Source organism: Phyllopteryx taeniolatus, chromosome 8 (assembly GCF_024500385.1).
Source record: "Phyllopteryx taeniolatus isolate TA_2022b chromosome 8, UOR_Ptae_1.2, whole genome shotgun sequence".
NCBI classification, from domain to species: Eukaryota; Metazoa; Chordata; class Actinopteri; order Syngnathiformes; family Syngnathidae; genus Phyllopteryx; species Phyllopteryx taeniolatus.
In genome coordinates this window covers 17,206,228-17,229,531 of record NC_084509.1, presented here as the reverse complement: position 1 = coordinate 17,229,531, position 23,304 = coordinate 17,206,228, and the positions used below count along the sequence as shown (strand labels likewise).

Here is a 23,304-nt window from a genome sequence, read left to right as displayed (position 1 = left end):
TTCCCCTCCCCCTCTCCTGCTCGGAGATTAGACTAGGTGGCGTTGAGGGAAATGAGGCCGTTTGCTGTGGAGGATTGTGTATCGACCAATAGAAAGAGGTACTGAGGAGGACAGTTTCCCTGGAGTGGTCTACCCACAGTGCTTCACTTCATTAAACGGACTCTCATGCTGTTTAAATTGACTTTGTATAGTATCATCTCATGTAATTAATATTGCCCACTCAGCAGCCATTGCATCCTGGAAGGGGTATTCTTCCATCGGTGATCCCTTGTCAAAGTTTCTTCCTTATTTGCCCCTAAAATGTTTTTTTTTCTTCCCCTTGCCTGGGTGAGGGGTCTAGACAAGGGGATGTTGTTGATTTTTGGGAACTGTGTGGGCCTGTGAAGCTCTTTGAGACTCTCGCGATTAAGGGCTACAGAAATGAACTTGACTTTAGACATTTAAAAAGGTGCCTATTTTTGAGAAAAAACGTTGTAATGTTATGATTATGGTCACATTTCTTCAAGAAAAAAAGAATGATGGAAGAGAAGAGTGTCACATTTTAACAAATGAATTTCAAAGATAGAACTTTATTTTGGCAATATTCCACCTTTTTTGTAGAAATGATGCCTTTATTTTCTTAGAAAAGTAGGACTATACTCTCAAAAATGCACCTTTTATTCTCGATAAATAGGACTTATTACTGTAATAATACACCTTTTGTCTACCCCACTCCACCATCCCTTTATTCGTTTCAGATATATGTGATGATGATACGTTACAATCACATCATCAGAGCTTCTATTAATTGGCCCAAAAAGGAGTCATTGGTTTAGTATCTTTGTTTGATTAGCATGCTGGTTCCCATATGTAGGTATGCACTTTTTTTTAAAAAAAATACATAATTATTTATTGCAAATTATTTTACAGACCCCAATTTGGGAACCACTGCACTATCGAGACGTCTCCCCGTTTTTCCTGCAGTTACCGTTGGATGCCGCCCAGGGGGCGCAGTGCGGGCAGCCCACAGTGCGTGTGAGTGGATGAGCCCCAACCAGCAATAGAGAGGAGGGAGGAGGCAACATCTATGGAGCAGCCTTCCCAATAATCTCTGCCCACATTTCTACGGCGGAGCGACTCCGACTGGGTGAACCTCCCTACGTTTTTCCGCTGCCCGTCCGAACAGGCAGGAGCAGGAAGCAGGAGCAAGACTTGTGGCCAAGAACGGATATCGTCGTTGCATTCCCGGAGACTCTTTTGAAGTGTGTCTTTTTGACGCCGGACAGCTTTTAAGGAGTTCTTTACCACTCGTAGAAGATGGGTTCCGTCCCGGTGATATCAGCTCTGGTCTTGGCCGTCGTGGTGCCATCGTTGGCCGGATACATCGAGGTACGTTTACGCTAAAACATGTCTGGTACATTTTGAGCTGGGTTTTTTTTGTGTTGTTGTTTTTTTTTGGGGGGGGGGGGGGTGTCATTTTGGTAATATTGTCCAACAAAATTGTCAGTTTGACATATATCCGACCCCCGCCCTCCCTCACTGGTTTCATTCGAGAAGGTGCGTGGTGCAGAGATCAAATGAAAGACGAGTGGCTTTGTCAGGCCTCCGGGGAGCACGCATATACTGTAACACACAGTAACCTCCCTCCCTCCATGCTGGCTGTTTACAGTCTATCTTTATCGCAGAGTCGGACGTTTTTAATCCACTTGGACTGTAGACAGACCACACATGCTGTTTTGTCAGGTGTAGTGCAGTGACCCCCCGCTGTCTCGCGTTTCCGCTGCATCGCGGATTTTCTGATAAATAGATTTAGTGTATTTCAATAAATTGTAACAATATCTCAACTTGAGAAAGGGGTCATTTAAGATTTAAATTATACATTTTATTTCAGTATTATTTATTCTAAATTCATTTTATGCTTGCATTATTTTGTGTTCAAATATGTTTACAATGTTTTTTAAAAGTCTAGTAGGGGTATTTTTAGGCTTGTATTGTGGTTGGGTATGGAACGTAACTCCCACGATGAACGGGGAATTATTCAATCACCGCCCACATGATGACCACAATATAAGCAGAAATCATGTTTGTGAAGAACATTACGAATTTTGAAAGATATCTTATATACAGTCCTGCTCACTATTATTGCACCCATGAAGTTTCAGTACTAAATGTGTAATGTCTCCTGAAGAAAATGAATGAAGTGAAACACATTTTCTTTTATTGAGGACTTGTGTTTGATACAAAAGAGAAAATGATAAACATTTTATGGACCTATGAAACAAAAATAGAGCTGTTTGGCAATGCACACAAACAGTATGTTTACAGATGGTGCAATGAAGACTTTAAAGAAAATAACACCCTACCAACAGTCAAGCATGGTCGAGGATCCTTAATGTCGTCAGGCTGCTTTCTTGCATCTGGTACTGGAGGCCCCGACTGTAGCACAGATATCATGAAATCAGAAAATTATCAAGAGAGAGTGAAATGCCTTACCCAATGTAAGAAACTTGGTTTGAGGTGAAGATCATGGCTCCTCCAGCAAGACAAAGACCCAAAGCACACATCTGAAAGCACACAGGAATGGTTGAAAAGGAAAAACACTTACTGTTTTAAAATGGCCAGCAATGAGTCCTGACCTCAATCCAATTGAAAATCTTTGGGTGCAGCTGAAATCTGCCACAGGGGAAAAGAACCCTGCAAATGTTCAAGACCTTGATTAAATTGCAAAGGATGAGTGGGAGAAAATACCACCTGAAAAGTGCAAAAAGCTTATAGATGGATACAAGAAATGTTTGGAGGTTGTCATCACTGCCAAAGGGTGCGCAACCAAATATTGAGGGGTGCCAGTATTGCTGCACATGCTGTTTTCTGTTGTTTTTTTTTCTTTGAAATTATAAAGTCTAAATTGATAAAAACAAATTGCTTTGTTAAATTACTTTATACCTCTAATTCAAAGATCCTGATGATATAAGTTTGGTACATTTCCATTTATTACTGACAATATTATACAGGTTATCTAAAAATTGAAGGGGTGCCAATAATGGTGAGCAGGACGGTAAGGTGGCTGAGTGGTCATACTGGCATTTGTCTCTTCTCAGTTTTGGTATCTGTTGTTCTGTCATAGCAATGACCCTATTGATTTTGACCCAAGACACTTCTGATTTTTTGATACAAGATGGCTGATGGTCAAATTTGAAATTTTTACCTTGAGCTTCATCATTTCAGGGATTACTGTTCCATTGCAAGAATCTTATAAATTATGATGGTTTCTGAAAAAATTGCCACAGTGGCTGAGGTCAGAGAATGGTCCCTGGTACTCAATCCAGTAGTTTCTCTCACAAAATGTTGTTTGATTTGTCAAATCAAGAACCCACCTCATTTTGAATGTTCTGCTATGGATTTCCAAAATGGTAGCTATATTTTAAGATGACTGATGGTTATTGGTAAATGTGCCAAACATGGCAGATAGTCAAGGATCACATTTTTTTTTTCTTGAGCTTCACCATTTCAGGAATTACGGTTGCTAAGCAAGAAATTTATCAATAATTATTGTTTCTGACAAAATGGCCCAAGTGGCTGAAGCTAGAGAAGGTTATCTGGTATTCGTTCCATGTAGGATCTCAAACCATTCTCTTAGAAAATATCATGGTTTAATTGGTCAAATCAAGAACCATACGGATGGATTTGGAGGGATTTTTGTGGATATGGATGGATGGATTTTTGAAATGGTATTGCTATATCTGAAGATGGCTGTGGGTGAGCATTATTCCTCATTCTTGTCTCTTCTCTGTTAATCTTAATTCCAAATCAATATTCAATTTTCAGGGATCATTAGAATACGTCTAGAACATTATTGCTTTTGAATTGTCTGCAACACCACCTGTTCTTTGTCGTTGCATATTATCTACCCTTGTCGTTGTATACTATCTACCCTAAACCAATCATAAAAGTGTCAGATATTATTGTTATCGAAACAACCCAACTGCTGCCATCATCAAGTGTGCCAATTGGTACAAACATCAGGGATCTCGTTTGTGTGTCTCGCGTCTGTAACACACAAAAAAATAGGAGGGATGCATTAAGTACAATCAATCAATATGTCAAACTCATCGTAGAGCATTACCATTACGAATAGATGGCTTGCAGATGATTTGGTTTGGAAAAAAATGCACTGGAAGTGCATATGGATGCAGCAAAGACTCTAGTCTCCATAAATTCCACTAACAACCAAGGCTAAACTTAACTCCCCTGGGACATACTGTATGTACTAAGATGTTAGTCTCTCAGTCAAGATGTCTGACTTCAACAATGTAAAATACTGTATGTGCCTTGGCTCAATAAAGGTTGGGATACAGTGGTTGGTGCTCTGACACCTCTTTTTCAAACAAAACCACCCCACCCCCCTTCAACTTCAGCTCCATCTGAGGTCCACTTTCACACCTCGCTCAGGATCGCACGAGTGTGTCAGCAAACCGTTCTTAACAAGACGTCTCCAGCTGACCGTTCATCGCCATTTGGAGGCCGGTCCACCCAGTCAGGTACCACCCGCCAGGAACCCTCCGCGCGACCAGAAAACGCAGAACCAAAAGGAATCGATGCTGCCATGCGGCGGTCAATACAGGGCAGACTGCTCCCCAGGAGTGATTAATGCAGGAAATCCACGGCTCCTGATCAGTCAGTGTGATTAAATGTTGGAATCGTACGGTGGCAAGGCCGGTGGTGGCCAAGTCGCATGCTTAGCGTTTTTGTGTGTGTGTTGTTTCATCGATAGCTGAGCTGAATGGTGCTGCTTGTCTTCTTTGTTTGTTTGAGATTTATTTGCACTCCCAGCAGCACATGCATATGACTTCATTGGCCTCCCGACGCTGTTGAAAGTGTCAATAAAAACTTGAGAAGTCCATGTGGACAAAAGAATAACATTAATCATTTCTCACTGGACTAAATGTGATGATAAACCTAATAATTGCTAAAACAAAAACTATCACAATAATTATAGATTATATGCAAAATATAAGAATATACTATATATATATATATATATATATATATATATATATATATATATATGAAACACAACATTTTAATCAAGATAACACTATATATAAAAAATACATAAAAAATTCTGAGAAAAAAAAATTCTCTACTAAAGATGTTTAAGAATTCTCTGCACCATTTGGGCAATCATCAGATCATTGCACTATTAGTCACTTTAAATTGCTCTAAATTGCTAGAGGACTCGGCATCATTTGCACAAAGCCATTATAGCAGTATCACCACACTAGTGGTACACTTTCATTCCTCAATGACTCTCCACACTTGTGTTTTTTATGTCCTAAATGTATACAGTATGGCGGCATGGTAGACGACTGGTTAGAGCGTCTGCCTCACAGTTCTAAAGACCGGGCTTCAATCCCCGCCCCCGCTTGTGTGGAGTTTGTATGTTCTCCCCGTGCTGCGTGGGTTTTCTCCAGTCACTCCGGTTTCCTCCCACATCCCCCCCAAAAAAACATGCATGGTAGGTTAATTGAAGTCTCTAAATTGCCCCTAGGTGTGAATGTGTGTGCAAATGGTTGTTTGTTTATGTGTGCCCTGTGATTGGCTGGCAACCAGTTAAGGGTGTACCCCGCCTCCTGCCCGATGATAGGGTGGGATAGGCTCCAGCACTCCCGCGACCCTTGTGAGAATAAGCGGCTCGGAAAATGGATGTATACAGTATGTGATCATAGTGGCTGTTTGCTGTTATACTAGAGTGGCTCGAACTACCTGAGACAAATTTCCTGTGTGTCTTGTAACATACTTGGCCAGTAAAGCTGATTCTGATTCTGATATGTAAAATAAGTACCAAAGTATGTTAAAAAATATATTTTAAAAATATACAGTATAAATATATAATAAATAAAATATAAGAAACAATATATACTGTAAACAAAATAGACAAGTAAGTGATAACGCTAAGAATTGATTACTAAAGATAATGATAAAATAATTACTAAAAATATAGAAATACAACAAATATATCTAATATCAGGTTAAAAATAATATGTATAGTATATAAATATAAAATAATGTATATATAGTATAAACAAATATATATAAATATAATATAATACAAATATAATAACATATAATAAATATATAATCCAAATATAATAAAAATATATACAGTATACACTTATATATTAATAAAATAAGAATTGTACTGTAAACACAATACATAAGCGTAACTGATGCTAATAATCTATTACTGAAGATAGTAAATAAAATAATTACTAAATATAATTATATATATCCTATATTAAATAAAATAATGCATAATATATAATCAAAATATACATTACAAATAAAATAATACATTAAGACAATAAGATAATATTAAGTGTGTGTATTAAGTATGACAAAATAAATGCCATAAAAAATAAATATAAACAAATAAATATATAATAAATACAACAATAAAATATTAAGCTATAATATTAATACGGGCGGCACGGTGACCGACTGGTTAGTGCGTCAGCCTCACAGTTCTGAGGACCAGGGTTCAATCCCCGGTCCCGCCTGTGTGGAGTTTGCATGTTCTCCCCGTGCCTGCGTGGGTTTTCTCCGGGCACTCCGGTTTCATCCCACATCCCAAAAACATGCATTAATTGGAGACTCTAAATTGCCCGTAGGTGTGAATGTGAGTGTGAATGGTTGTTTGTTTGTATGTGCCCTGCGATTGGCTGGCAACCAGTACAGGGTGTAGCCCGCCTCCTGCCCGATGATAGCTGGGATTGGCTCCAGCATGCCCGCGACCCTAGTGAGGAGAAGCAGCTCAGAAAATGGATTGATGAATATTAATACGATATGAAAAAAAATAATTAAATTAAGTACTAATTAGTTACTTTAGAGAGCAAAGCCAAGATGGTGGCTAGAAAACAAGATGGAATGTCATGGCATCCCAACTGGAAGATCATAGCACTTACACGTGTTTCCAGTCCGATGATATGATATGAGTTGATGTATTTAACCTGTGTTATAGGCATACATGAACAATTTGTAACAGAATTACATTTCTAGTTTAATTTTATCACATATATATTTATCCAGTAAGGTATTTCCCATTCTCATTCAACTGCCATGTTACAGCACTTGACTCGTCGTTTTTAAGCGTTAAACACAAACAAGTGTGGTGTGGTGGACGCTGCCATGCAGAACTGCGCCGACCTTGACCTTTTGATTTATGGGCTCCAGAGAAGCTTGCTCGCTTACCGTGTCAGAAGTGTTTTATTCCCCGCACGCCCTCTTGTTGCTCACGGCCGCTGCTCTAGCACTCAGCTGAGTGCAAACACCTTTGTTGTGTCAGCTACCTGCACTGCAAAAACTAAAGACGAACCTAGATTAAATATTTCAAACCAAGGTGAAATATGTTTGTTCTTTGTCTGCCAACATATTTCTTCTTACGAGGCAATATTTGTGTTAGACCATTTCATTTTTTAACCTCTATTTATCGAGGTAAGGCAATTGAGAACTGATTCTTATTTGCAATGCCGACCTGGCTGCAGGCAGCAGAGTAAAACAAAGCAAAATTAAAGTAAATACAAATACAACAAACTGTACAATGTGATGTACAGTAGTTACATATTTCCATAATGTTACATTACATCATACCAAATTGTGAATAAAAAACAGGTGCACCAATCATGCACAGTATCCCTCACTAACTTTTTAAAAGATGATATTGGAATGAATGAGGTGAGTTTCATTATTTGTTGCAGTGTTTCAGTCGTTTGGGGCAGAAAATTGAAATGTTCGACCAAAAGTAGTGTGGACTTTGGGAACGAAGAGGTTAATAAAACTGCTGGATTGGAGAGTGCGAGTGGTGTGGTATGCAAGGTGAGCAGAGAGCTAAGCTAAGGTGTGGTCTTGCCAATGAGTGTTGGGTTATGCATTTTTACGTTAAAAATCTTAATCAGGTTTTATAACTTATTAAGCTTTTGTTACTCTATGAATAAGTCCCGTGACCCTAGTGAGGATAAGCGGTAAAAGAAAATGGATGGATTATGAATAAATTTGACTTAAAATAAGAAATACCATAATTCAGGGTTCCTTAACGTTTTGAAATTCCTTAACGTTTTGAAATTCCATACGTTTTACCAGACTTCTCTGTGAAAAAATCGTTTAAAAAAAAAAGATAATTTGTGACATTTGAGTCAATAGATGATATAAATATATCTATATTATATATATAATATATAAATAACTAAGCGAATCATGCAAATAATTTCCCGAAGCCTAAAAAATAGGTGGTAATATATCACAGTAAGTCAAATTTTCCTATTGTATTGGCAGATAATGTTGCTTAAATTAAGTAACATATTAACAATTTATTACCTTTTCTTCTTTAAGCCCAATTTTTGCAGCGTATTTCCTCATCTGCAGCAGCTCGCCCACTTTGTGGTGTTCCCTTCACAAGCGAGGCCTTCTGACCTTGTGATTCATGCTGGGTTTATCTCGGCCTTTTCTCTTGGATTAAGGGCACAGTGGTTTATGCTATGCATACGTTTTACTCCACTTATCTTGCCCCCCTGTTGAAACACCACGCATAAATGAACACGTTGTGCAACACATAACGTTAGCCAGCGACAGCGCTAAGCAGGTTGTTGGTTACATCACTCGACGCCGTCTGAAATATCAGTCTTTAGATCTACGGACATGGCAACACATAAACGGTAATACTGTATGTGGTAGTAGTTACAGTAATGCCCCGTAAATACCGGAAGAGATGGAGCCCTGCCGAAAAAAAACAAGTAATCGACACCCACCCCAAATGTTTATAAGAAGAAGAAGAAGAAGAAGAAGAAGAATCATCTTTTATTGTCATGAACATGCATGCATGCACACGAAATTTGTTCTCTGCATTTAACCCATCACAGTGAACACATACACATGTTAGTGGAACACACTGGAGCAGGGGGCAGCTGAAGCGCCCGGGGAGCATTTCGGGGTATCAGTGTCTTGCTCAAGGACACCACAGCCGTGAGTCCGGGGGATGTTGGCGGATGGTCCAGTCGGGGTTTTTTGAACCTAGGTCCCCCACGGTGGCAGGCGATGATCTTAACCATTGGGCCACGGCTGCCCAATTGCCTAGAATAATTGTTTAAACCGTAAATATACCACAAACTAGGATCCCAATAACACTTACATTACCCTAAAATCGAATGGTTTACAGATGATTTAAACAAAACAAAAAAAACGCACCCAATGCAGCAAAGTCTACATAACACCCAAGGCTAAACTTAGCTCCTCCATGACATAAAAACTCTCAGTCAGGAAGTATCACATCAACATATGTCCGTGGACCAACTATATCACAATGTTCCCCTGCTATATCGCAGTTCGTCCTTGGCTCACGATTCACTTAACTACTTTCCTATTAAGACATCTTGTGGTGTATTAGGGCGTTTAAGAAATACACATACTGTAATTTCTCGTGTATAATGCACACCCCCGAAGTTGACCTAAAAATTCTGGAAAACCTTTCTACCTATGTATAATGCATTTTTACAATGCATGATTTTGCTTCTACCCATATGATCAAAACAAAGTATTTTTTCAAAGAATTATTCTGAAGTTAAGCACTTTAGTTGAACATGGAATACTTTTTTTATTTACTTGGTCTTATTTTGAAATTCACAACCTTACTTTTATTTAGTAAATGAGAAAACACACAGTTGTGCTCATATGCTTGATTACCCAGGCAGAATTTGTATGATGGGTACAATTCTTTAAAGAAAACATGAAGGGCTAGGCAAAATACCATCCATCCATCCATCCATCCATCTTCTACGCTTATCCGAGGTCGGGTCGCGGGGGCAGTAGCTTTAGCAGGGAGGCCCAGACTTCACTTTCCCCAGCCACTTCATCCAGCTCTTCCACGGGGATCCCGAGGCGTTCCCAGGCCAGCCGAAGGATGTAGTCTCTCCAGTGTGTCGTGGGTCGTCCCCGGGGTCTCCTCCCGGTGGGACGTGCCCGGAACACCTCACCAGGGAGGCGTCCGGGAGGCATCTGAATCAGATGCCCCAGCCACCTCATCTGGCTCCTCTCTATGTGAAGGAGCAACGGCTCTACTCTGAGATCCTCCCGGATCTAAATTATTCTTCTCAGCCTATCTCTAAGGGAGCGCCCGGACACCCTGCGGAGGAAACTCATTTCGGCTGCTTGTATCCGGGATCTCGTTCTTTCGGTCACGACCCACAGCTCGTGACCATAGGTGAGGGTAGGAACGTAGATCGACCGGTAAATCGAGAGCTTCGCCTTTCAGCTTTGCTCCTTCTTTACCACAACGGATCGATACAAAGTCCGCATCACTGCAGACGCTGCACCGATCCACCTGTCGATCTCCCGTTCCATTCTTCCCTCACTCGTGAACAAGACCCCAAGATACTTGAACTCCTCCACTTGGGGCAGGATCTCATCCCCGACCTGGAGAGGGCACGCCACCCTTTTCCAACTGAGGACCATGGTCTCAGATTTGGAGGTGCTGATTCTCATCCCAGCCGCTTCACACTTGATGCTTGATGAAGCCAACAGAAACATATCATCTGCAAAAAGCAGAGATGCAATACTGAGGCCACCAAACCGGACCCCCTCTACGCCTCGGCTGCGCCTAGAAATTCTGTCCATAAAAGTTATGAACAGAATCGGTGACAAAGGGCAACCTTGGCGGAGTCCAACCCTCACCGGAAACGAGTCCGACTTACTGCCGGATATTAGGCAAAACACATTGAGTTTTATTTTAATGGATTTCAAATTAAACTGTCAAGCATTTCAGAAAAACATTAGCATTAAACAAAACGTAACCATAAAGAAATGAATGATGGTTGTTCATTCAGTCATATTAAAAAAATAAATAAATAAATAAATATTTCACAAATTCTGCCAAGGTATGTAAACTTATGAGCACAACTGTGCATACAGTATATGCAGTCATACGTACCCCTGTCATATTGGAACGAATGTGTAGGCTACACTTTTTTCATAACCTCTACGTGGCGGCATATTAGAATGAAAGTGTACACCTTTCTCATAACCTCTAGGTGGTGGTGACATTGGAATGAAAGTGTACAGCTTTTTCATAACCTCTAGATTGCGGCATACATTTATAAAATGTGAAAGGTTTTTTTCCCACATTTCCCCGATACATATGTATAATGCGCACTATTGACTTTTGACAATTATTTGGGGGGAAAAAAAATGCACATTATACACGAGAAATTACGGTACACATAGACCGCAAATAGGTAAATTGTGAGCTACAAGTATCCAGGGGATGAATGTATACTAAAATTACTAAAGCATGTTTTTCTCCCCGACAGTGATAGTTTTTATTCAGCATTCTTGTTAACATTCCAACATCAACTGCCTGTTTAAACAAAAGGTGGAAAAACAGTGGCAGCATTGCATTGCCCATGGCTCAGATCTAAACCTCTTCACATTTAAATGAACTTAACCCACTGTAAAGCAATAAAGCCCATTGCAGTCATAGTGGTGCACTAATCTTTCTCACTTGGGGAAACCTCATTCTATTCACTTTCCACCAGGTATTGCAGTTATACAGGTTAGGTATACAGTATGGGTCAGATGTTTGGACTCACTTTACCATGCTAGTCAATGAGAATATGTCTGCGGACTTTTGACTGCTACTAAATTGTATTGCAACTTTACTCCAACTTTATTTAGGAGATTGAAGTTGAATGTATTATTATGATCTTTGTTTACTTTTAATTTTTATAGCAGCCCGTTTATGTATCAAAATACTTTGGACTAAATTCAATATCCTGTTGTATAAATTGAAGATCATGAAACATTTTTCACTTATCCAACTTTATGATTCTGGGTGAAATAAGGTGCATGTGTCTATATCACATATAGCGGGAATGAGTGTACAATATTCGCAAAGAAATAAACTATAAATTAGACATCTCTGTCTGCCTTTTTACCCCTTTGTGTCGCTGCCACAGGGTGGGGGGCAGGGCTAAAAAAAACAGCAGCAGAGTATGTCTTATCCAATTTTCTTTGTGTCAGTTTTTTTGGTTTGATTTGACCTGCAACATAACATACATACTACATAACAGAACCCTGGCACAGCTTTACCTCATTTGAGCAAATCCTACATGACAAAGGATTGATAATTGAGCCAAACTTTTCCATTCCTAATGACAATGTCGATATTTTTAGCTTGTATTGATCACACAAATGACATAAGCTTGACTCACAATTAACCTATGCCTCAGTGAATGCCACAAGAGCCTGACTGTGTAACAATCCTTTATACAATGCATCCATTTCAGTAAAGTCTTACCTTGACTTACAAGTGCCCCGACTTCTGAGATTTTTAGATAGGAGCAGTCATTCGGCCAAATTTTTGCTTTGATTTGCGAGCAAAAATTGGAGATGTGAGCGCTTGATGGTGACAGTAAACGTAACACACTTCACATCACAACAAGCAGCAGTTTGAGAGATAGTAAACAGGTCTTCAAAAAAGAGGCTTCAAGCTGTTTAATGCCACTCTGATGACGTTTACTGTCAAATTAAACATAAAACAAAGAGAATTACACATTCTGCAGGTAAAAGAATCACATAGCTTTGCCTTAGGAAAGTCCACTTAGCTTAATGCTGACGATCAGTGCAAAACACCATAGATGGGCTAACAGTTGTAGTGTCATGGTGTTAGACCCCTCTCTTTAAGCAACAAATATTTCAACATAAACGGTGGAGCAACACATATAGACAGACAATATAACAATACAGGTATATTTTCTTTATCCTGTGCTAAAAATGTCTAATATTACCGCAGCTTATTCAGCTTAGTTGTGACCTTCTCCATGTATATCCCTATGTTGGTATTATACTGCCCCAGATGGCAAAGTCGCACACACCAGAAGGAGCCGCACCGTCACAATGAATTAATCATGATGTACAAAGTGTTTGTCTTTACAATCTATTTAATCATGTTATTACTATAGTTTTTATAAAGCACAATATTATACAGTGCCATTTTCCTTATTAAAAACACTTTGCAAATTGTTTTTGTGGGGGCGGGGGGGGGGGGGGGGGGGCTGAAGTGGTTGACTGACATTGCCATTAATTGAATGGAGAAAGATTATTTGAGATACAGATGTTTTGAAGTACGAGCGTGGTCACGGAATGAATTCAACTCGTTTCCCAAGACACCACTGTACGGGTAAATTGAGTTAGCAGCTCAGTCATGAAAATAATTGAACTTGTAAGTCAATTTACATTTTTAATTCTTCAACATACAAATGTACGTTGTGGGCAAAGTTGAGTACAGACTAAGACATGACGGTCAGCATTGTTCATCTTATCAAATTTATGCTGGTGCATTCCTGTGTGTGCAAAGTGTGTGTGCTGTGTGGTACTCTGGATAAGAGCTGATAGCATGGCTGAATGGTTCCCTGCGTAGGTCCTTTTGTTTTGGGAACGACCCAAGGCTTTGTCGTGTAAGGGGCGGTTGTGACTGATGAATCAATCCCACCCCAAAGAGCTTGTTGGTTTGCAATCCATGTCCTTGTGTGTCAGGCTGCCTCGTCACTTTCAGTCATGTCAATCATCTGCTGCCCCCGCTGGCCTTCACTGACGGATTAGCTGGTGAAAGCTTGTTTTCAAATGTTGCGAATCCTCTTAAGTGACAAGAAAAAACACTTGAGTGCTCAAATAGGAAGTACAAAGTCTCTTTGCACAACACAGTTCCTTTGGTCCAGTTGGCAGAAATGGTCATTTTCCCACCTTTTTGCCAGGTCGCCGTTTTGTATTGACACGGAATGGGTGGGACCTTGCCACGAATAGAGAAAAAACACATGTAATGGAGCCCCTCCAAAATGTTTATAATTCATTCATTCATTCATCTTCCATTCCGCTTATCCTCACTAGGGTTGTGGGGGTGCTAGAGCCTATCCCAGCAATCTTCCCAATTAACTTACCATGCATGTTTTTTTTGGGGGGGATGTGGGAGGAAACCGGAGTGCCCGGAGAAAAACCACGCAGGCACGGGGAGAACATGCAAACTCCATACAGGCGGGGGCGGGATTTGAACCCCGGTCCTCAGAACTGTGAGGCAGATGTGCTAACCAGTCGTCTACCGTGCAGCATGTTTATAATTGCTTTTATTAATAGTTTAAACCATAAATACAGTGGTAGCTTATTGTTCCCTGACCAAGCTCGTAGCTCAATTTACTTGCATATCAAATTAATTTTTCCCATTGAAATGAATTGAAATTCTATAAATTTGTTACAGCCCCCCATTAAATTAAACACTGTAATTTGAGGAATTAAAAAGTGGCCTATTTTTAACCAAAAAAGTTACAAATTTTTAATAAAAAATAATTCTAATGTGATGAGAATAAATTAGTAATTTTCCAAGATAAAGTCCTAATAAAGTAGACCCCCCGCAGGTTTGCAGTTCACCATTCGGTAATTCACCTATTGGTGGATATTATTTTGGGAACCTCTTTCCCGTTATTTTGTGGAAACTCCCGTTATTTCGTGTTTTTATAGTCCGATCCCCTGCTTATTCGTGTTTTTTTTCAAATGTTTTTTTCATGGCAGTTATAAGGGCAGCATGGTGGACGACTGGTTAGCACATCTGCCTCACGGTTCTGGGGACCCGAGTTAAATTCTGTCCTCGCCTGTGTGGTGTTTGCATGTTCTCCCCGTGCCTGCGTGGGTTTTCTCCGAGTACTCCGGTTTCCTCCCACATCCCAAAAACATCCATGGTAGGTTAATTGAAGACTCTAAATTGCCCGTAGGTGTGAATGTGAGTGTGAATGGTTGTTTGTTTATACAGTGGGTACGGAAAATATTCAAACCCCTTAAATTTTTCACTCGTTGTTATATTGCAGCCATTTGCTAAAATCATTTAAGTTCATTTTTTTCCTCATTAATGTACACACACCAAACCATATTGACAGAAAAAAACGAAATTTTTGAAAATGTATTAAAAAAGAAAAACTGAAATATCACACAGCCATTATTCAGTATTCAGACCCTTTGCTGTGACACTCATATCTTTAACTTGGGTGCTGTCCATTTCTTATGAAATGGACAGCACCAAGTTCTATACCTTCATTGGAGTCCAGCTGTGTTTGATTATACTGATTGATTGAAGTTCCTAAGAGCACAGTGGCCTCCGTAATCCTTAAATGGAACACATTTGGGATGACCAGAACCCTTACTAGAGCTGGCCGTCCGGCAAAACTGAGCAATCGGGGGATTTGATAATTTGATAATGACATAGTCATGCACCATAAACCATAAATGTGAGTTAAATAAGCCACACATTCAACTAGTGGAAACATAAACACACATTAACAACAAAAATGTATGTCTATATTACGGCAATAATTCAATTTGCATGTCGCAGTTAATTGCTGGAACCACGTGGCTTTACCATCATTATGCTAGCCAGTGGCTACTCCAAACTGAAGCGTCCCTATTGTCGCCCAATCTTGCTGCTTTCCAATGTCCGTCTACTAAGGTGGAATGCTTATTGCGTGCAATGTATTTGTGGCGCCCCAGCTAACCTACAAGCTACAGCTAACGCGGCTAAGTACGATGCCAAGCTGCAGAGGTGAATGTACGCATCGTGTCTGTTGTCAACGCAGCATAAGTCACTAATCCATGAGAGCGGAAAAAAAATATTTTGAGAACTATCATTATCAGGGAGGGAGGATAAGATGGGACACAGACAGCGGGGAAGCCAGTTTCTGGGGAAGTTGATTTCTATAGGTTTGCAGCTCTGCAGACAGCCATAAATGCAATTTTACCAATGATTTACATAGTTTCATAATTAATAGTTGGCGGTTTTGATTTATTTTTATATTATAATTATAGAATTTAGATATTATATAAAATGTATAAAGCGCTTTGTTTTACATTTTTGTATGGAAAGAGCTCACAAATTCAGTTTGATTGATAATCCCTTTCGATGTTTCGGCTTTCAGTGTTAGGCCTCCCCAGTTTCGGTTTCGGTCAAGAATTTTCATTTTGGTGTATCACTAAAACATACTTTATGCAAGGGATCTCAGATAGAGGTACAACAATTAATCGCTTAATGAACAATAATCGATGATCAAATTAACCGACAACAATTCTGAGACGTTTAGAGACAATGTTTGACTTCAAATTGTCCAAATCCTCAGAATTTCAGCCTCTCAAGAGTAAATACAGTATTCTGAGATTTCTGTTGTTCTCCATAAAAGCAGACTGATTATCTTTGTGTTTAATCAATATAAGACATTTGCAAACATCAGCTTTCACTTTGGAAAACAATGGGCAACATTTTTGGCAATTTTCTGACATGTTACAGACCAAACCGGTGAGGGAGTCATAATCAATTTATGTTTGTGGATTTTCTGGACTGTCAATATTAAATAATGTACTTTCTTTAAATAAAGAGATGGAAATAAACAAAAGTTGTCTAATTCATCGATTAATTGAAAAATAACACATTATTTGATTATTAAAATAATCGTTAGTTGCAGCCCTAATGTCAGACTTATGTAATGATTCATTCACACAGTGCAATATCCCACCGTTACTGGATTCCGTGTACATACATGCAAATCAGTCACCTTTCGGTGAAATTCGCCATTTTAAACTCAAAATAGGCTGTAATAGGCCATTTACGTGAATCGTACAAATCCGATGAGTTTTTCTTGTGTGTGTGGGGGGGGATGGGGGGTTCGCCATCGCTGTCGTCATCATAGGCTGCTTTGTACTCCTTGAACGCTGGCAGCACACATCACACACAGATGTAATTTCTGAATATTACTCTGCGGCTGTCATGTACGGAACAGAGAATAGGACCCAAAAATGCACGACTCCAAAACAAATGGACAGTTTCAAAAAGAGAGGTTTAATATATGGGCAGAGGTCAATCCAAAAAAGGCAACAGTATCCAAAAACGTGAGGCAAAAAGGCGAGGTCGGTAATCGGAACAGGGTCTAGTCTTACTGTGAGTCTTTTACGTGGAAACAAGGAATGCTGGAACGCGACGACAAGGTACAACAAACTAGCGACGAGAAAGAATGAGACACGAGGTTAAATGCAAAGAGTAATTAGTGTGAACGAGGCACACGTGGTGAAGATTCTCTCAGGGGCAGGTGTGTATGAAACGGGGAAGACAAAAACCGGAACACAGACCCATGACAGCGGCGGACTAATATGCAGAACCGCATCAATCTGAGGTTCCGCCTGTACGCTCGGGACCTGCTTTGGAGTCACAGGAGTTGACGACACCAGAAAAAACACTTCCGCCGCTTCAGCTGTTAATAAGTAACGGTACTTTTACTCCGTTTCAAGAGTGGAAGTGGTGTTCAAAGCAGAACAATGGCCTGTGACCACCACCAGGGAAGGAATTATTCCCCCCCGAGCTTCCTTCTCGTGCCTTCAACCTCGTTTCGCCGCCTTCTTTCCTTCCTTCACTCGACTTCCTGCAGCGACTACACCATCAGACACGCTCATAAAAGCCTGCCAAGCCTTGTTCTCACCGTGCCTGCCTTTGTCTGTCTTGCAATGAGTTGATTATCCCGTGGTGGTTAAATGTCGCTCACTACTTTTATTTACCAATTACTGCTTATTTATTAACTATTTCGTGGCGGTGGTCACCTTTTTCATGCCTCTGGTGTTTGCATGTCTGCGTGTAAAAGGCAAACCGGACTATCCCGCATCTTGGCTCTAATGCGACAATTTTGCAGAATATTTGTGAGGAAAAGGCTCCAGATTAGTGAACCTACCAATTGCAGCAACATCCTGCAGAGTGGAAGTGGTGTTTAAAGCAGAACAATGGCCTGTGACCAGCAGCAGAGAAGGAATTATCCCCCCCCAGCCTCCTTCTCATGCCCCCAGCCTCGTTTCGCCGCCTGCTTTCCTTCCTTCGCTCGACTTCCTGCAGCGACTACGCCGTCAGACACGCTCATAAAAGCTCATCCTGCGGATTTAAAGGCAGAAGCCTCATCAGGCAAGCCTTGGTCTCACCGTGCCTGCCCTTGTTTCCCCTGGCAGTGAGTTGATTATCCCGTGGCGGTACCCAACCACCGGGCTGCACAGAAGGACTGAACAAAAGTCTTTTATTGATCATCAGAGTCTGAAAAAAAGTCTTATTTTAAAAATCAGCTGCAACACAACCCTCGTCTCTGTCATGTGTTATTAAAATATGCCTACGAGTTTGTTCAACTTTCATTTGTTTTAAAATCGGGTTTGGTAACAAGAACTGTTTACAATCTCGACGTTGTAAAAAGTGAAGACAATTAGCAATTTTTAGGGCCGCAAAATTCCAGAATTTCTTTTTTTTAAATTGAAGGTTGGCTCTAAATTAGAAACTTAAATATACTGCTCTGTGTTTGGGGGAAATGTACGTATTTTAGCATAATCCTGTCAAAAAAAAATAAAAAAATTGCAAGTTGAAATTGAAGAGCACATTGGCGGGGGTATTGCTCCATAATCCACAGATAGCAGAAATGGGATTGTCACTTTGCAAAGTCATTGTAGCAAAACACCACAGGCAGAAAGTGCTAAGGAAGGAACTCTTGGTCAGGGGCAGAAGGCTGAGGTAGAGATGTTACGCTCGTGCCTGTCTGCTCAAATCTGATTTGACCAAATGAAGCAAATGAGTGGCGAAGTAATGTTTCGACACTTGGTTCAAACATGCAGAAAATCACGTGATCAACGTGAACGAGTCCTCGAACGTCACAGCGGTGTCCAACGGGGTGGCCGTGTCTATAGCGCATTCAAAACCCCTTCAAATGTCTCTGAATCACTTGCCAAATGGTGGATTTTCTGAGAGATTTAAAGTGTTATTAATACACTACATCACAATCATGTTCAACAGCCAGGGAGGTAGAAAAATATTTACATTACAAACATTTCTAGAGTGATACACGTACAGTGAGATGCTGTAGATAGATGACAGCATTGAGTTGTGGTGCACTGCCAAAAACAGCCTGGGTTTTTTAGCCGAGTGATAGTCCACTCACCTCTCAATCTGTGCTACAGAAGATCAATCCGAGGAATAGTGCTAGGTACTCTTCCATGGGAGCATAGAGAACAATCTGGCGATGAGTGAGGGAGAAGGAGAGGTTTAAATAGTGGCTGATTGCTGATTAGCAACACGTGTGCCTTGGCGAGGAGCATGACACCAAGGTAGACACAGCGTACTGGCAGAGTGGAGGGATGAGTGGAAAAACACTGGGAGAGCACTACGACTGAAAGGATTATTGGAATAACTCGACTAATTCAATTACAAAAAAAGTCGAAGCAAAATCTCTGCCTCAACAGTGATAATTTTTCCACATGGACTGATGTTATTCACTCACCACTCCATGTTGAAATAAGTAAATAGCGGCGAGCCAGGAGGAAAGGGTGCATAAAAGACAAAGAAAAAAAAAAGAAGATAAAGTGCAATAATGTCATCGTACCACAACAGCACATCTATGGTTGCCAACACAAGGTATCGATGTTAGCTAATTTAATAGAGCCTAACACCACTAGTTGTAATGCCCCCACAAGTGGTGAAGGATAGACACATCCCCCGGTGGATGGTAACAAAATAAACATGGAATATGCACATTCATCCACAATCTGATATGGCGACAACTGACACACAGTTCGCCAGTTTGCATGCCAGCTAACCGTAGCTCACAACAGTCAGCTCTACACTCTCATTGGCTGACTCCCACGTCATTCACCACGCCAGACTCAACTTTTACATGCCGCACACACTCAGTTATATATTACTGTATATCGTGGAACGTGAGGATGTCGACAACAATATTACCTGTACCCTTGCATGCATATTTCGTTGTTTAATAGTGGAAAATCTGTTTTTGTCTGATTAATCGATGGGCTAATCGGTAGAATAATTGATTCTAAAAGAATCTAGAGAGCACACATGGGACCAATGAAACTGACAAAATCTGTTGAAATGTTAACATTTTTAATTGTATTATTTTGGATTAATGTTTTGTGTTTATATTCATACTTACAGTATTATTCCCAGAATTCCCCAACTTAACTTTCCATGGAATTTTACTGGAAAATTTCCACCCAATTTACAGTATTATTCCCAGAATTCCCTAATTTAACTTCCCATGGAATTTTACTGGAAAATTTCCACCCCTTTGCAACCCTTAATCCTGCCTCTGATCCAAAGGCTACATTCACACTGACAGGACATGATGTACAATTCAATATTTTTATGTAGTCGTTCCAAAAACAAATGTACTTGTACTGTGGATGGAATGTGTCGGTGACATCACACGCATGTGCACAACTGTGTGGTGGCGTGTTTACGGAAGTAAATGCGGCCCCTCGCAGAGGTCTTGTCATGACGCATTTGTGGTAATATCAAGGATTTTGTGCAACCAGAGCCAATGTATTCTTATATTTATTAGTTACAAAGCGTCTTCTTTTCACCACTGACTGTTTTCTGCTCCTTTGTCTGCCATTTGCTTTTGTCACGTGTGTGTTTTATCAAACAATTGTGGCGTTTGTCGTCTTTTGATGATGTATAAGTCGAATGAGTGCGCTGCGAGCGTCCATGTTGCAGTCATATCCGATTTCTTTCCACATATTAAAGAAGCCTGGGTCGGATATGAAAAAAATGGAATTGTACTGTTCACATTGACAAGAAAACATTGGGTGAAAAAATCAGGATTGACCTACAGTATAGTGTGAACATAGCCTTAAAGTCAGCTGGGATAGGTTCCAGCTCACCAACGACCCCAATGAGGACAAGCGCTATAGAAAATTGATGGACTGGGGGGGCTGCTGCTGTAGGAAACGAGAGCGTGTCCAATGCCCCGTTTCCCTTTTTTAAAGCTAAACACACTCCTCATTTGATCGTTTGTAGGACAACATGGCCACCCAGCACACCTGTGCGGCTTTGCAACAGCTGTGTGGCGATTAGCCTTTGTGCGGCCGGCCGTGCAGGAATGCAGCGCTTTGTGCTTGTATTATGCTCCGAGCGAGCTCTCTTCCTGCCATGGAGCGAGTCGCAAGAGAAAAACATCCCACCCACCACCAATACAGTCGCAGGAAGCAGGACCGCCTCTCCTGACGTTATTATTTCATGCTTTCTCCACTGGGGGATGCGTGGCAACGCAGGCGGTTTAAACCCACTCACCCCTTCGTGTGTGTGCATGCTTTTATCCCATTAATAAAACATCAAGTGGAATGTCTGCGAGTGATAGAGCACTTGTCAAGCCCGCCTCAGGTCCATCTGTCCCCAAACGGTCCCTGTCTGTCCATTTGTGAGGACATCAGTCCCCTGCAGGCTGACTACACTGATTAACTCCCCCGCCCTAGCATGCTTCTCTGTAGGATTGAACACATGGACGTTTCCTCTCAGGAAGAGGCAGTGGGAATAGAAGGGCCAGGGAGGAAATAACAGGAGGGACTGGCAGGGAATAAAGCACGATGAGATGGCCAGACTATAACAGAATCTGGAATGAACTATCTATCTAGCTAGCTAGCTAGCTATAACTGAAGAGGAAACACAATTATGAGAGAAGGTAGCAGTGATATCAAATATCAAGGAGGAATAGAGTAGGTGGTGGTGGAAGAAATAAAAGGGAACGAAGCAGGAGGTGCAGATCTAAAAAAAGGGAACCAGGAATCGTGGAGGAGAAAGTCAGTACAGAAATAAGACGACTGAGGATAGAACAGAAATTGAGAAAGTGGCAGAAATATTTGAGGAGGAAGCAGGAATAGAGAGGTTACAATATTATAGATAAGGAGGTGCATTTACGAGTAAAGATGGTGCAGGAAGTGGGAATAGGTAGAAGAAGGAATAATTGGGGAGGAAGCATGAATGTAAGAAAAGGTAGCCGGGATATGATATTTAAATATAAATACAAACAAATAAATACATTCATAAATGCATTAATAAATACAAATAAATTAGTATAAAATGTAAAATCAACAGGGCTCCACACTATCTTTTCCATTGGTAGCATTGGCATGCATGAATTGGCATACCATAGCTTTCTATATAATAAAAAATTGACAGTGAGTCGTGCTATATCTGCAACGGTTTTTACTGTCAATATGAATTTTGTCTGCACGAAGCAATGGCTGACTAAACAGGTTATTTCTTTTATATTTTAAAACATGGAATGGAAACATATGCATGTTCAGATAAAACCAACGCATAAACAAAAGACTGAATGTGTTTATATGCATGTATTCTGTTTTTTTTTTTACTTTTCATAAATCCATGTGGTGGCACGATGGCCAACTGGTTATCACATCCGTGTCACAGTTCTGAGGTCCCGAGTTCAAATCTGGCCTCCTTGTTTGCATGTTCTCCCCCTGCCTGCATGGGTTTTCTCCGGGTTCCACATTCCAAAAACATGCATGGTAGGTGTTTGTTTGTTTGTCTATATGTGCCCTGTGATTGGCTGGCCACCAGTTCAGGGTGTACCCCGCCACTCGCTCGCAGTCAGCTGAGATAGGCGCTAGCACACCCGCGACCCTAGTGATGATAAGCGCCGTGCTTGGCGCTGTAGCTTTGGTTCGCTTCTTGTAATAGTCTTTTCACGCCGTAATCCTAAACTCAGAAGATTCTGACAACTGTACGTAGGCTTTGCCCAACATGGCGTGGTGTTTCCAAGCTAAAACACACACAAATACAAACAACAGGCGCTGTGACGAGACACCATTATACGGCAACTGGAGCAGCGTCACGGCGTGGGGAGGGATCCATACTGAAATGTCGATGCCTCTGATAACAGTAGATCTATTCGCAAAATTAAATGTCGATACTTCAGTCATTTGAGGGATTGTATTTTCACTATCGTATCAGAAAGGAAATCGGTGGTATCAATCATTAACAGACGCACAGAAGGAATCTCAGCGCAGCAAAAGCCAACATCTATTTGCGGCGGCCAAAATTTAACTGTGGTTGCCCGCCACAAATAAATGTATATGTGGGAAACCCTGATGTAGAATAACTGAACCTAAAAGAGGAAATAAAGAAGGTAGCAGGGATATGAAAATAAGAGTGAAATAGAGGAGGATGTGGTGGTGCAAGGGATAAAATGAGAGAAGCAGCGAGGAGGACAAATGGACAAAAATAAAAAAGGAGTCAGGAATATAACTCGTCCATCAAAAGTTGGCTGTGGTCAAAGGTGAAGCGAACACGTTCATTGTCAGCACTCCTCCCAATCGCACAACGTTAAACTCGCTGCTAATCAGTGATGACGCTGCCATGACGTGACACACTGATACGACCTACTGTACTTGTTGTTATCTGACATGTTAAACCAGGTT

General features: G+C 40.7%; 1 protein-coding gene and 2 long non-coding RNA genes across 10 annotated transcripts in view; 1 reads left to right on the top strand and 2 right to left on the bottom strand.

Moving 5' to 3' along the window:
* The first annotated feature begins 1,086 nt into the window (after positions 1 to 1,086).
* aplp2 (amyloid beta (A4) precursor-like protein 2) overlaps positions 1,087 to 23,304 on the top strand; it is a 108,185-nt gene continuing 85,967 nt past the window's right edge. For 4 of the 7 annotated variants that reach the window (XM_061780920.1, XM_061780916.1, XM_061780915.1 and 1 more), the window contains exon 1: positions 1,089 to 1,368. In XM_061780920.1, the coding sequence (XP_061636904.1) occupies positions 1,297 to 1,368 (72 nt within the window). In that variant the 5' untranslated portion in view covers positions 1,089 to 1,296. Of the gene's footprint in view, positions 1,369 to 23,304 lie in introns of all 7 variants that reach the window. The other 3 variants (XM_061780917.1, XM_061780914.1, XM_061780918.1) reach the window with 2 other exon arrangements.
* Positions 7,227 to 12,463, bottom strand: LOC133482441 (uncharacterized). The gene is made up of 4 exons (XR_009789794.1): positions 12,320 to 12,463; positions 11,958 to 12,062; positions 8,350 to 8,543; positions 7,227 to 7,339 (listed from the first exon to the last, which is right to left on the bottom strand). It is a non-coding gene; the product is annotated as an uncharacterized LOC133482441 (long non-coding RNA).
* On the bottom strand, positions 13,313 to 19,083 carry LOC133482440 (uncharacterized). 2 transcript variants are annotated; one of them, XR_009789792.1, is made up of 3 exons: positions 19,011 to 19,083; positions 17,772 to 18,121; positions 13,313 to 13,810 (listed from the first exon to the last, which is right to left on the bottom strand). It is a non-coding gene; the product is annotated as an uncharacterized LOC133482440 (long non-coding RNA). The 2 variants fall into 2 exon arrangements; XR_009789793.1 differs by having other exon boundaries at positions 17,772 to 17,965; positions 19,011 to 19,077.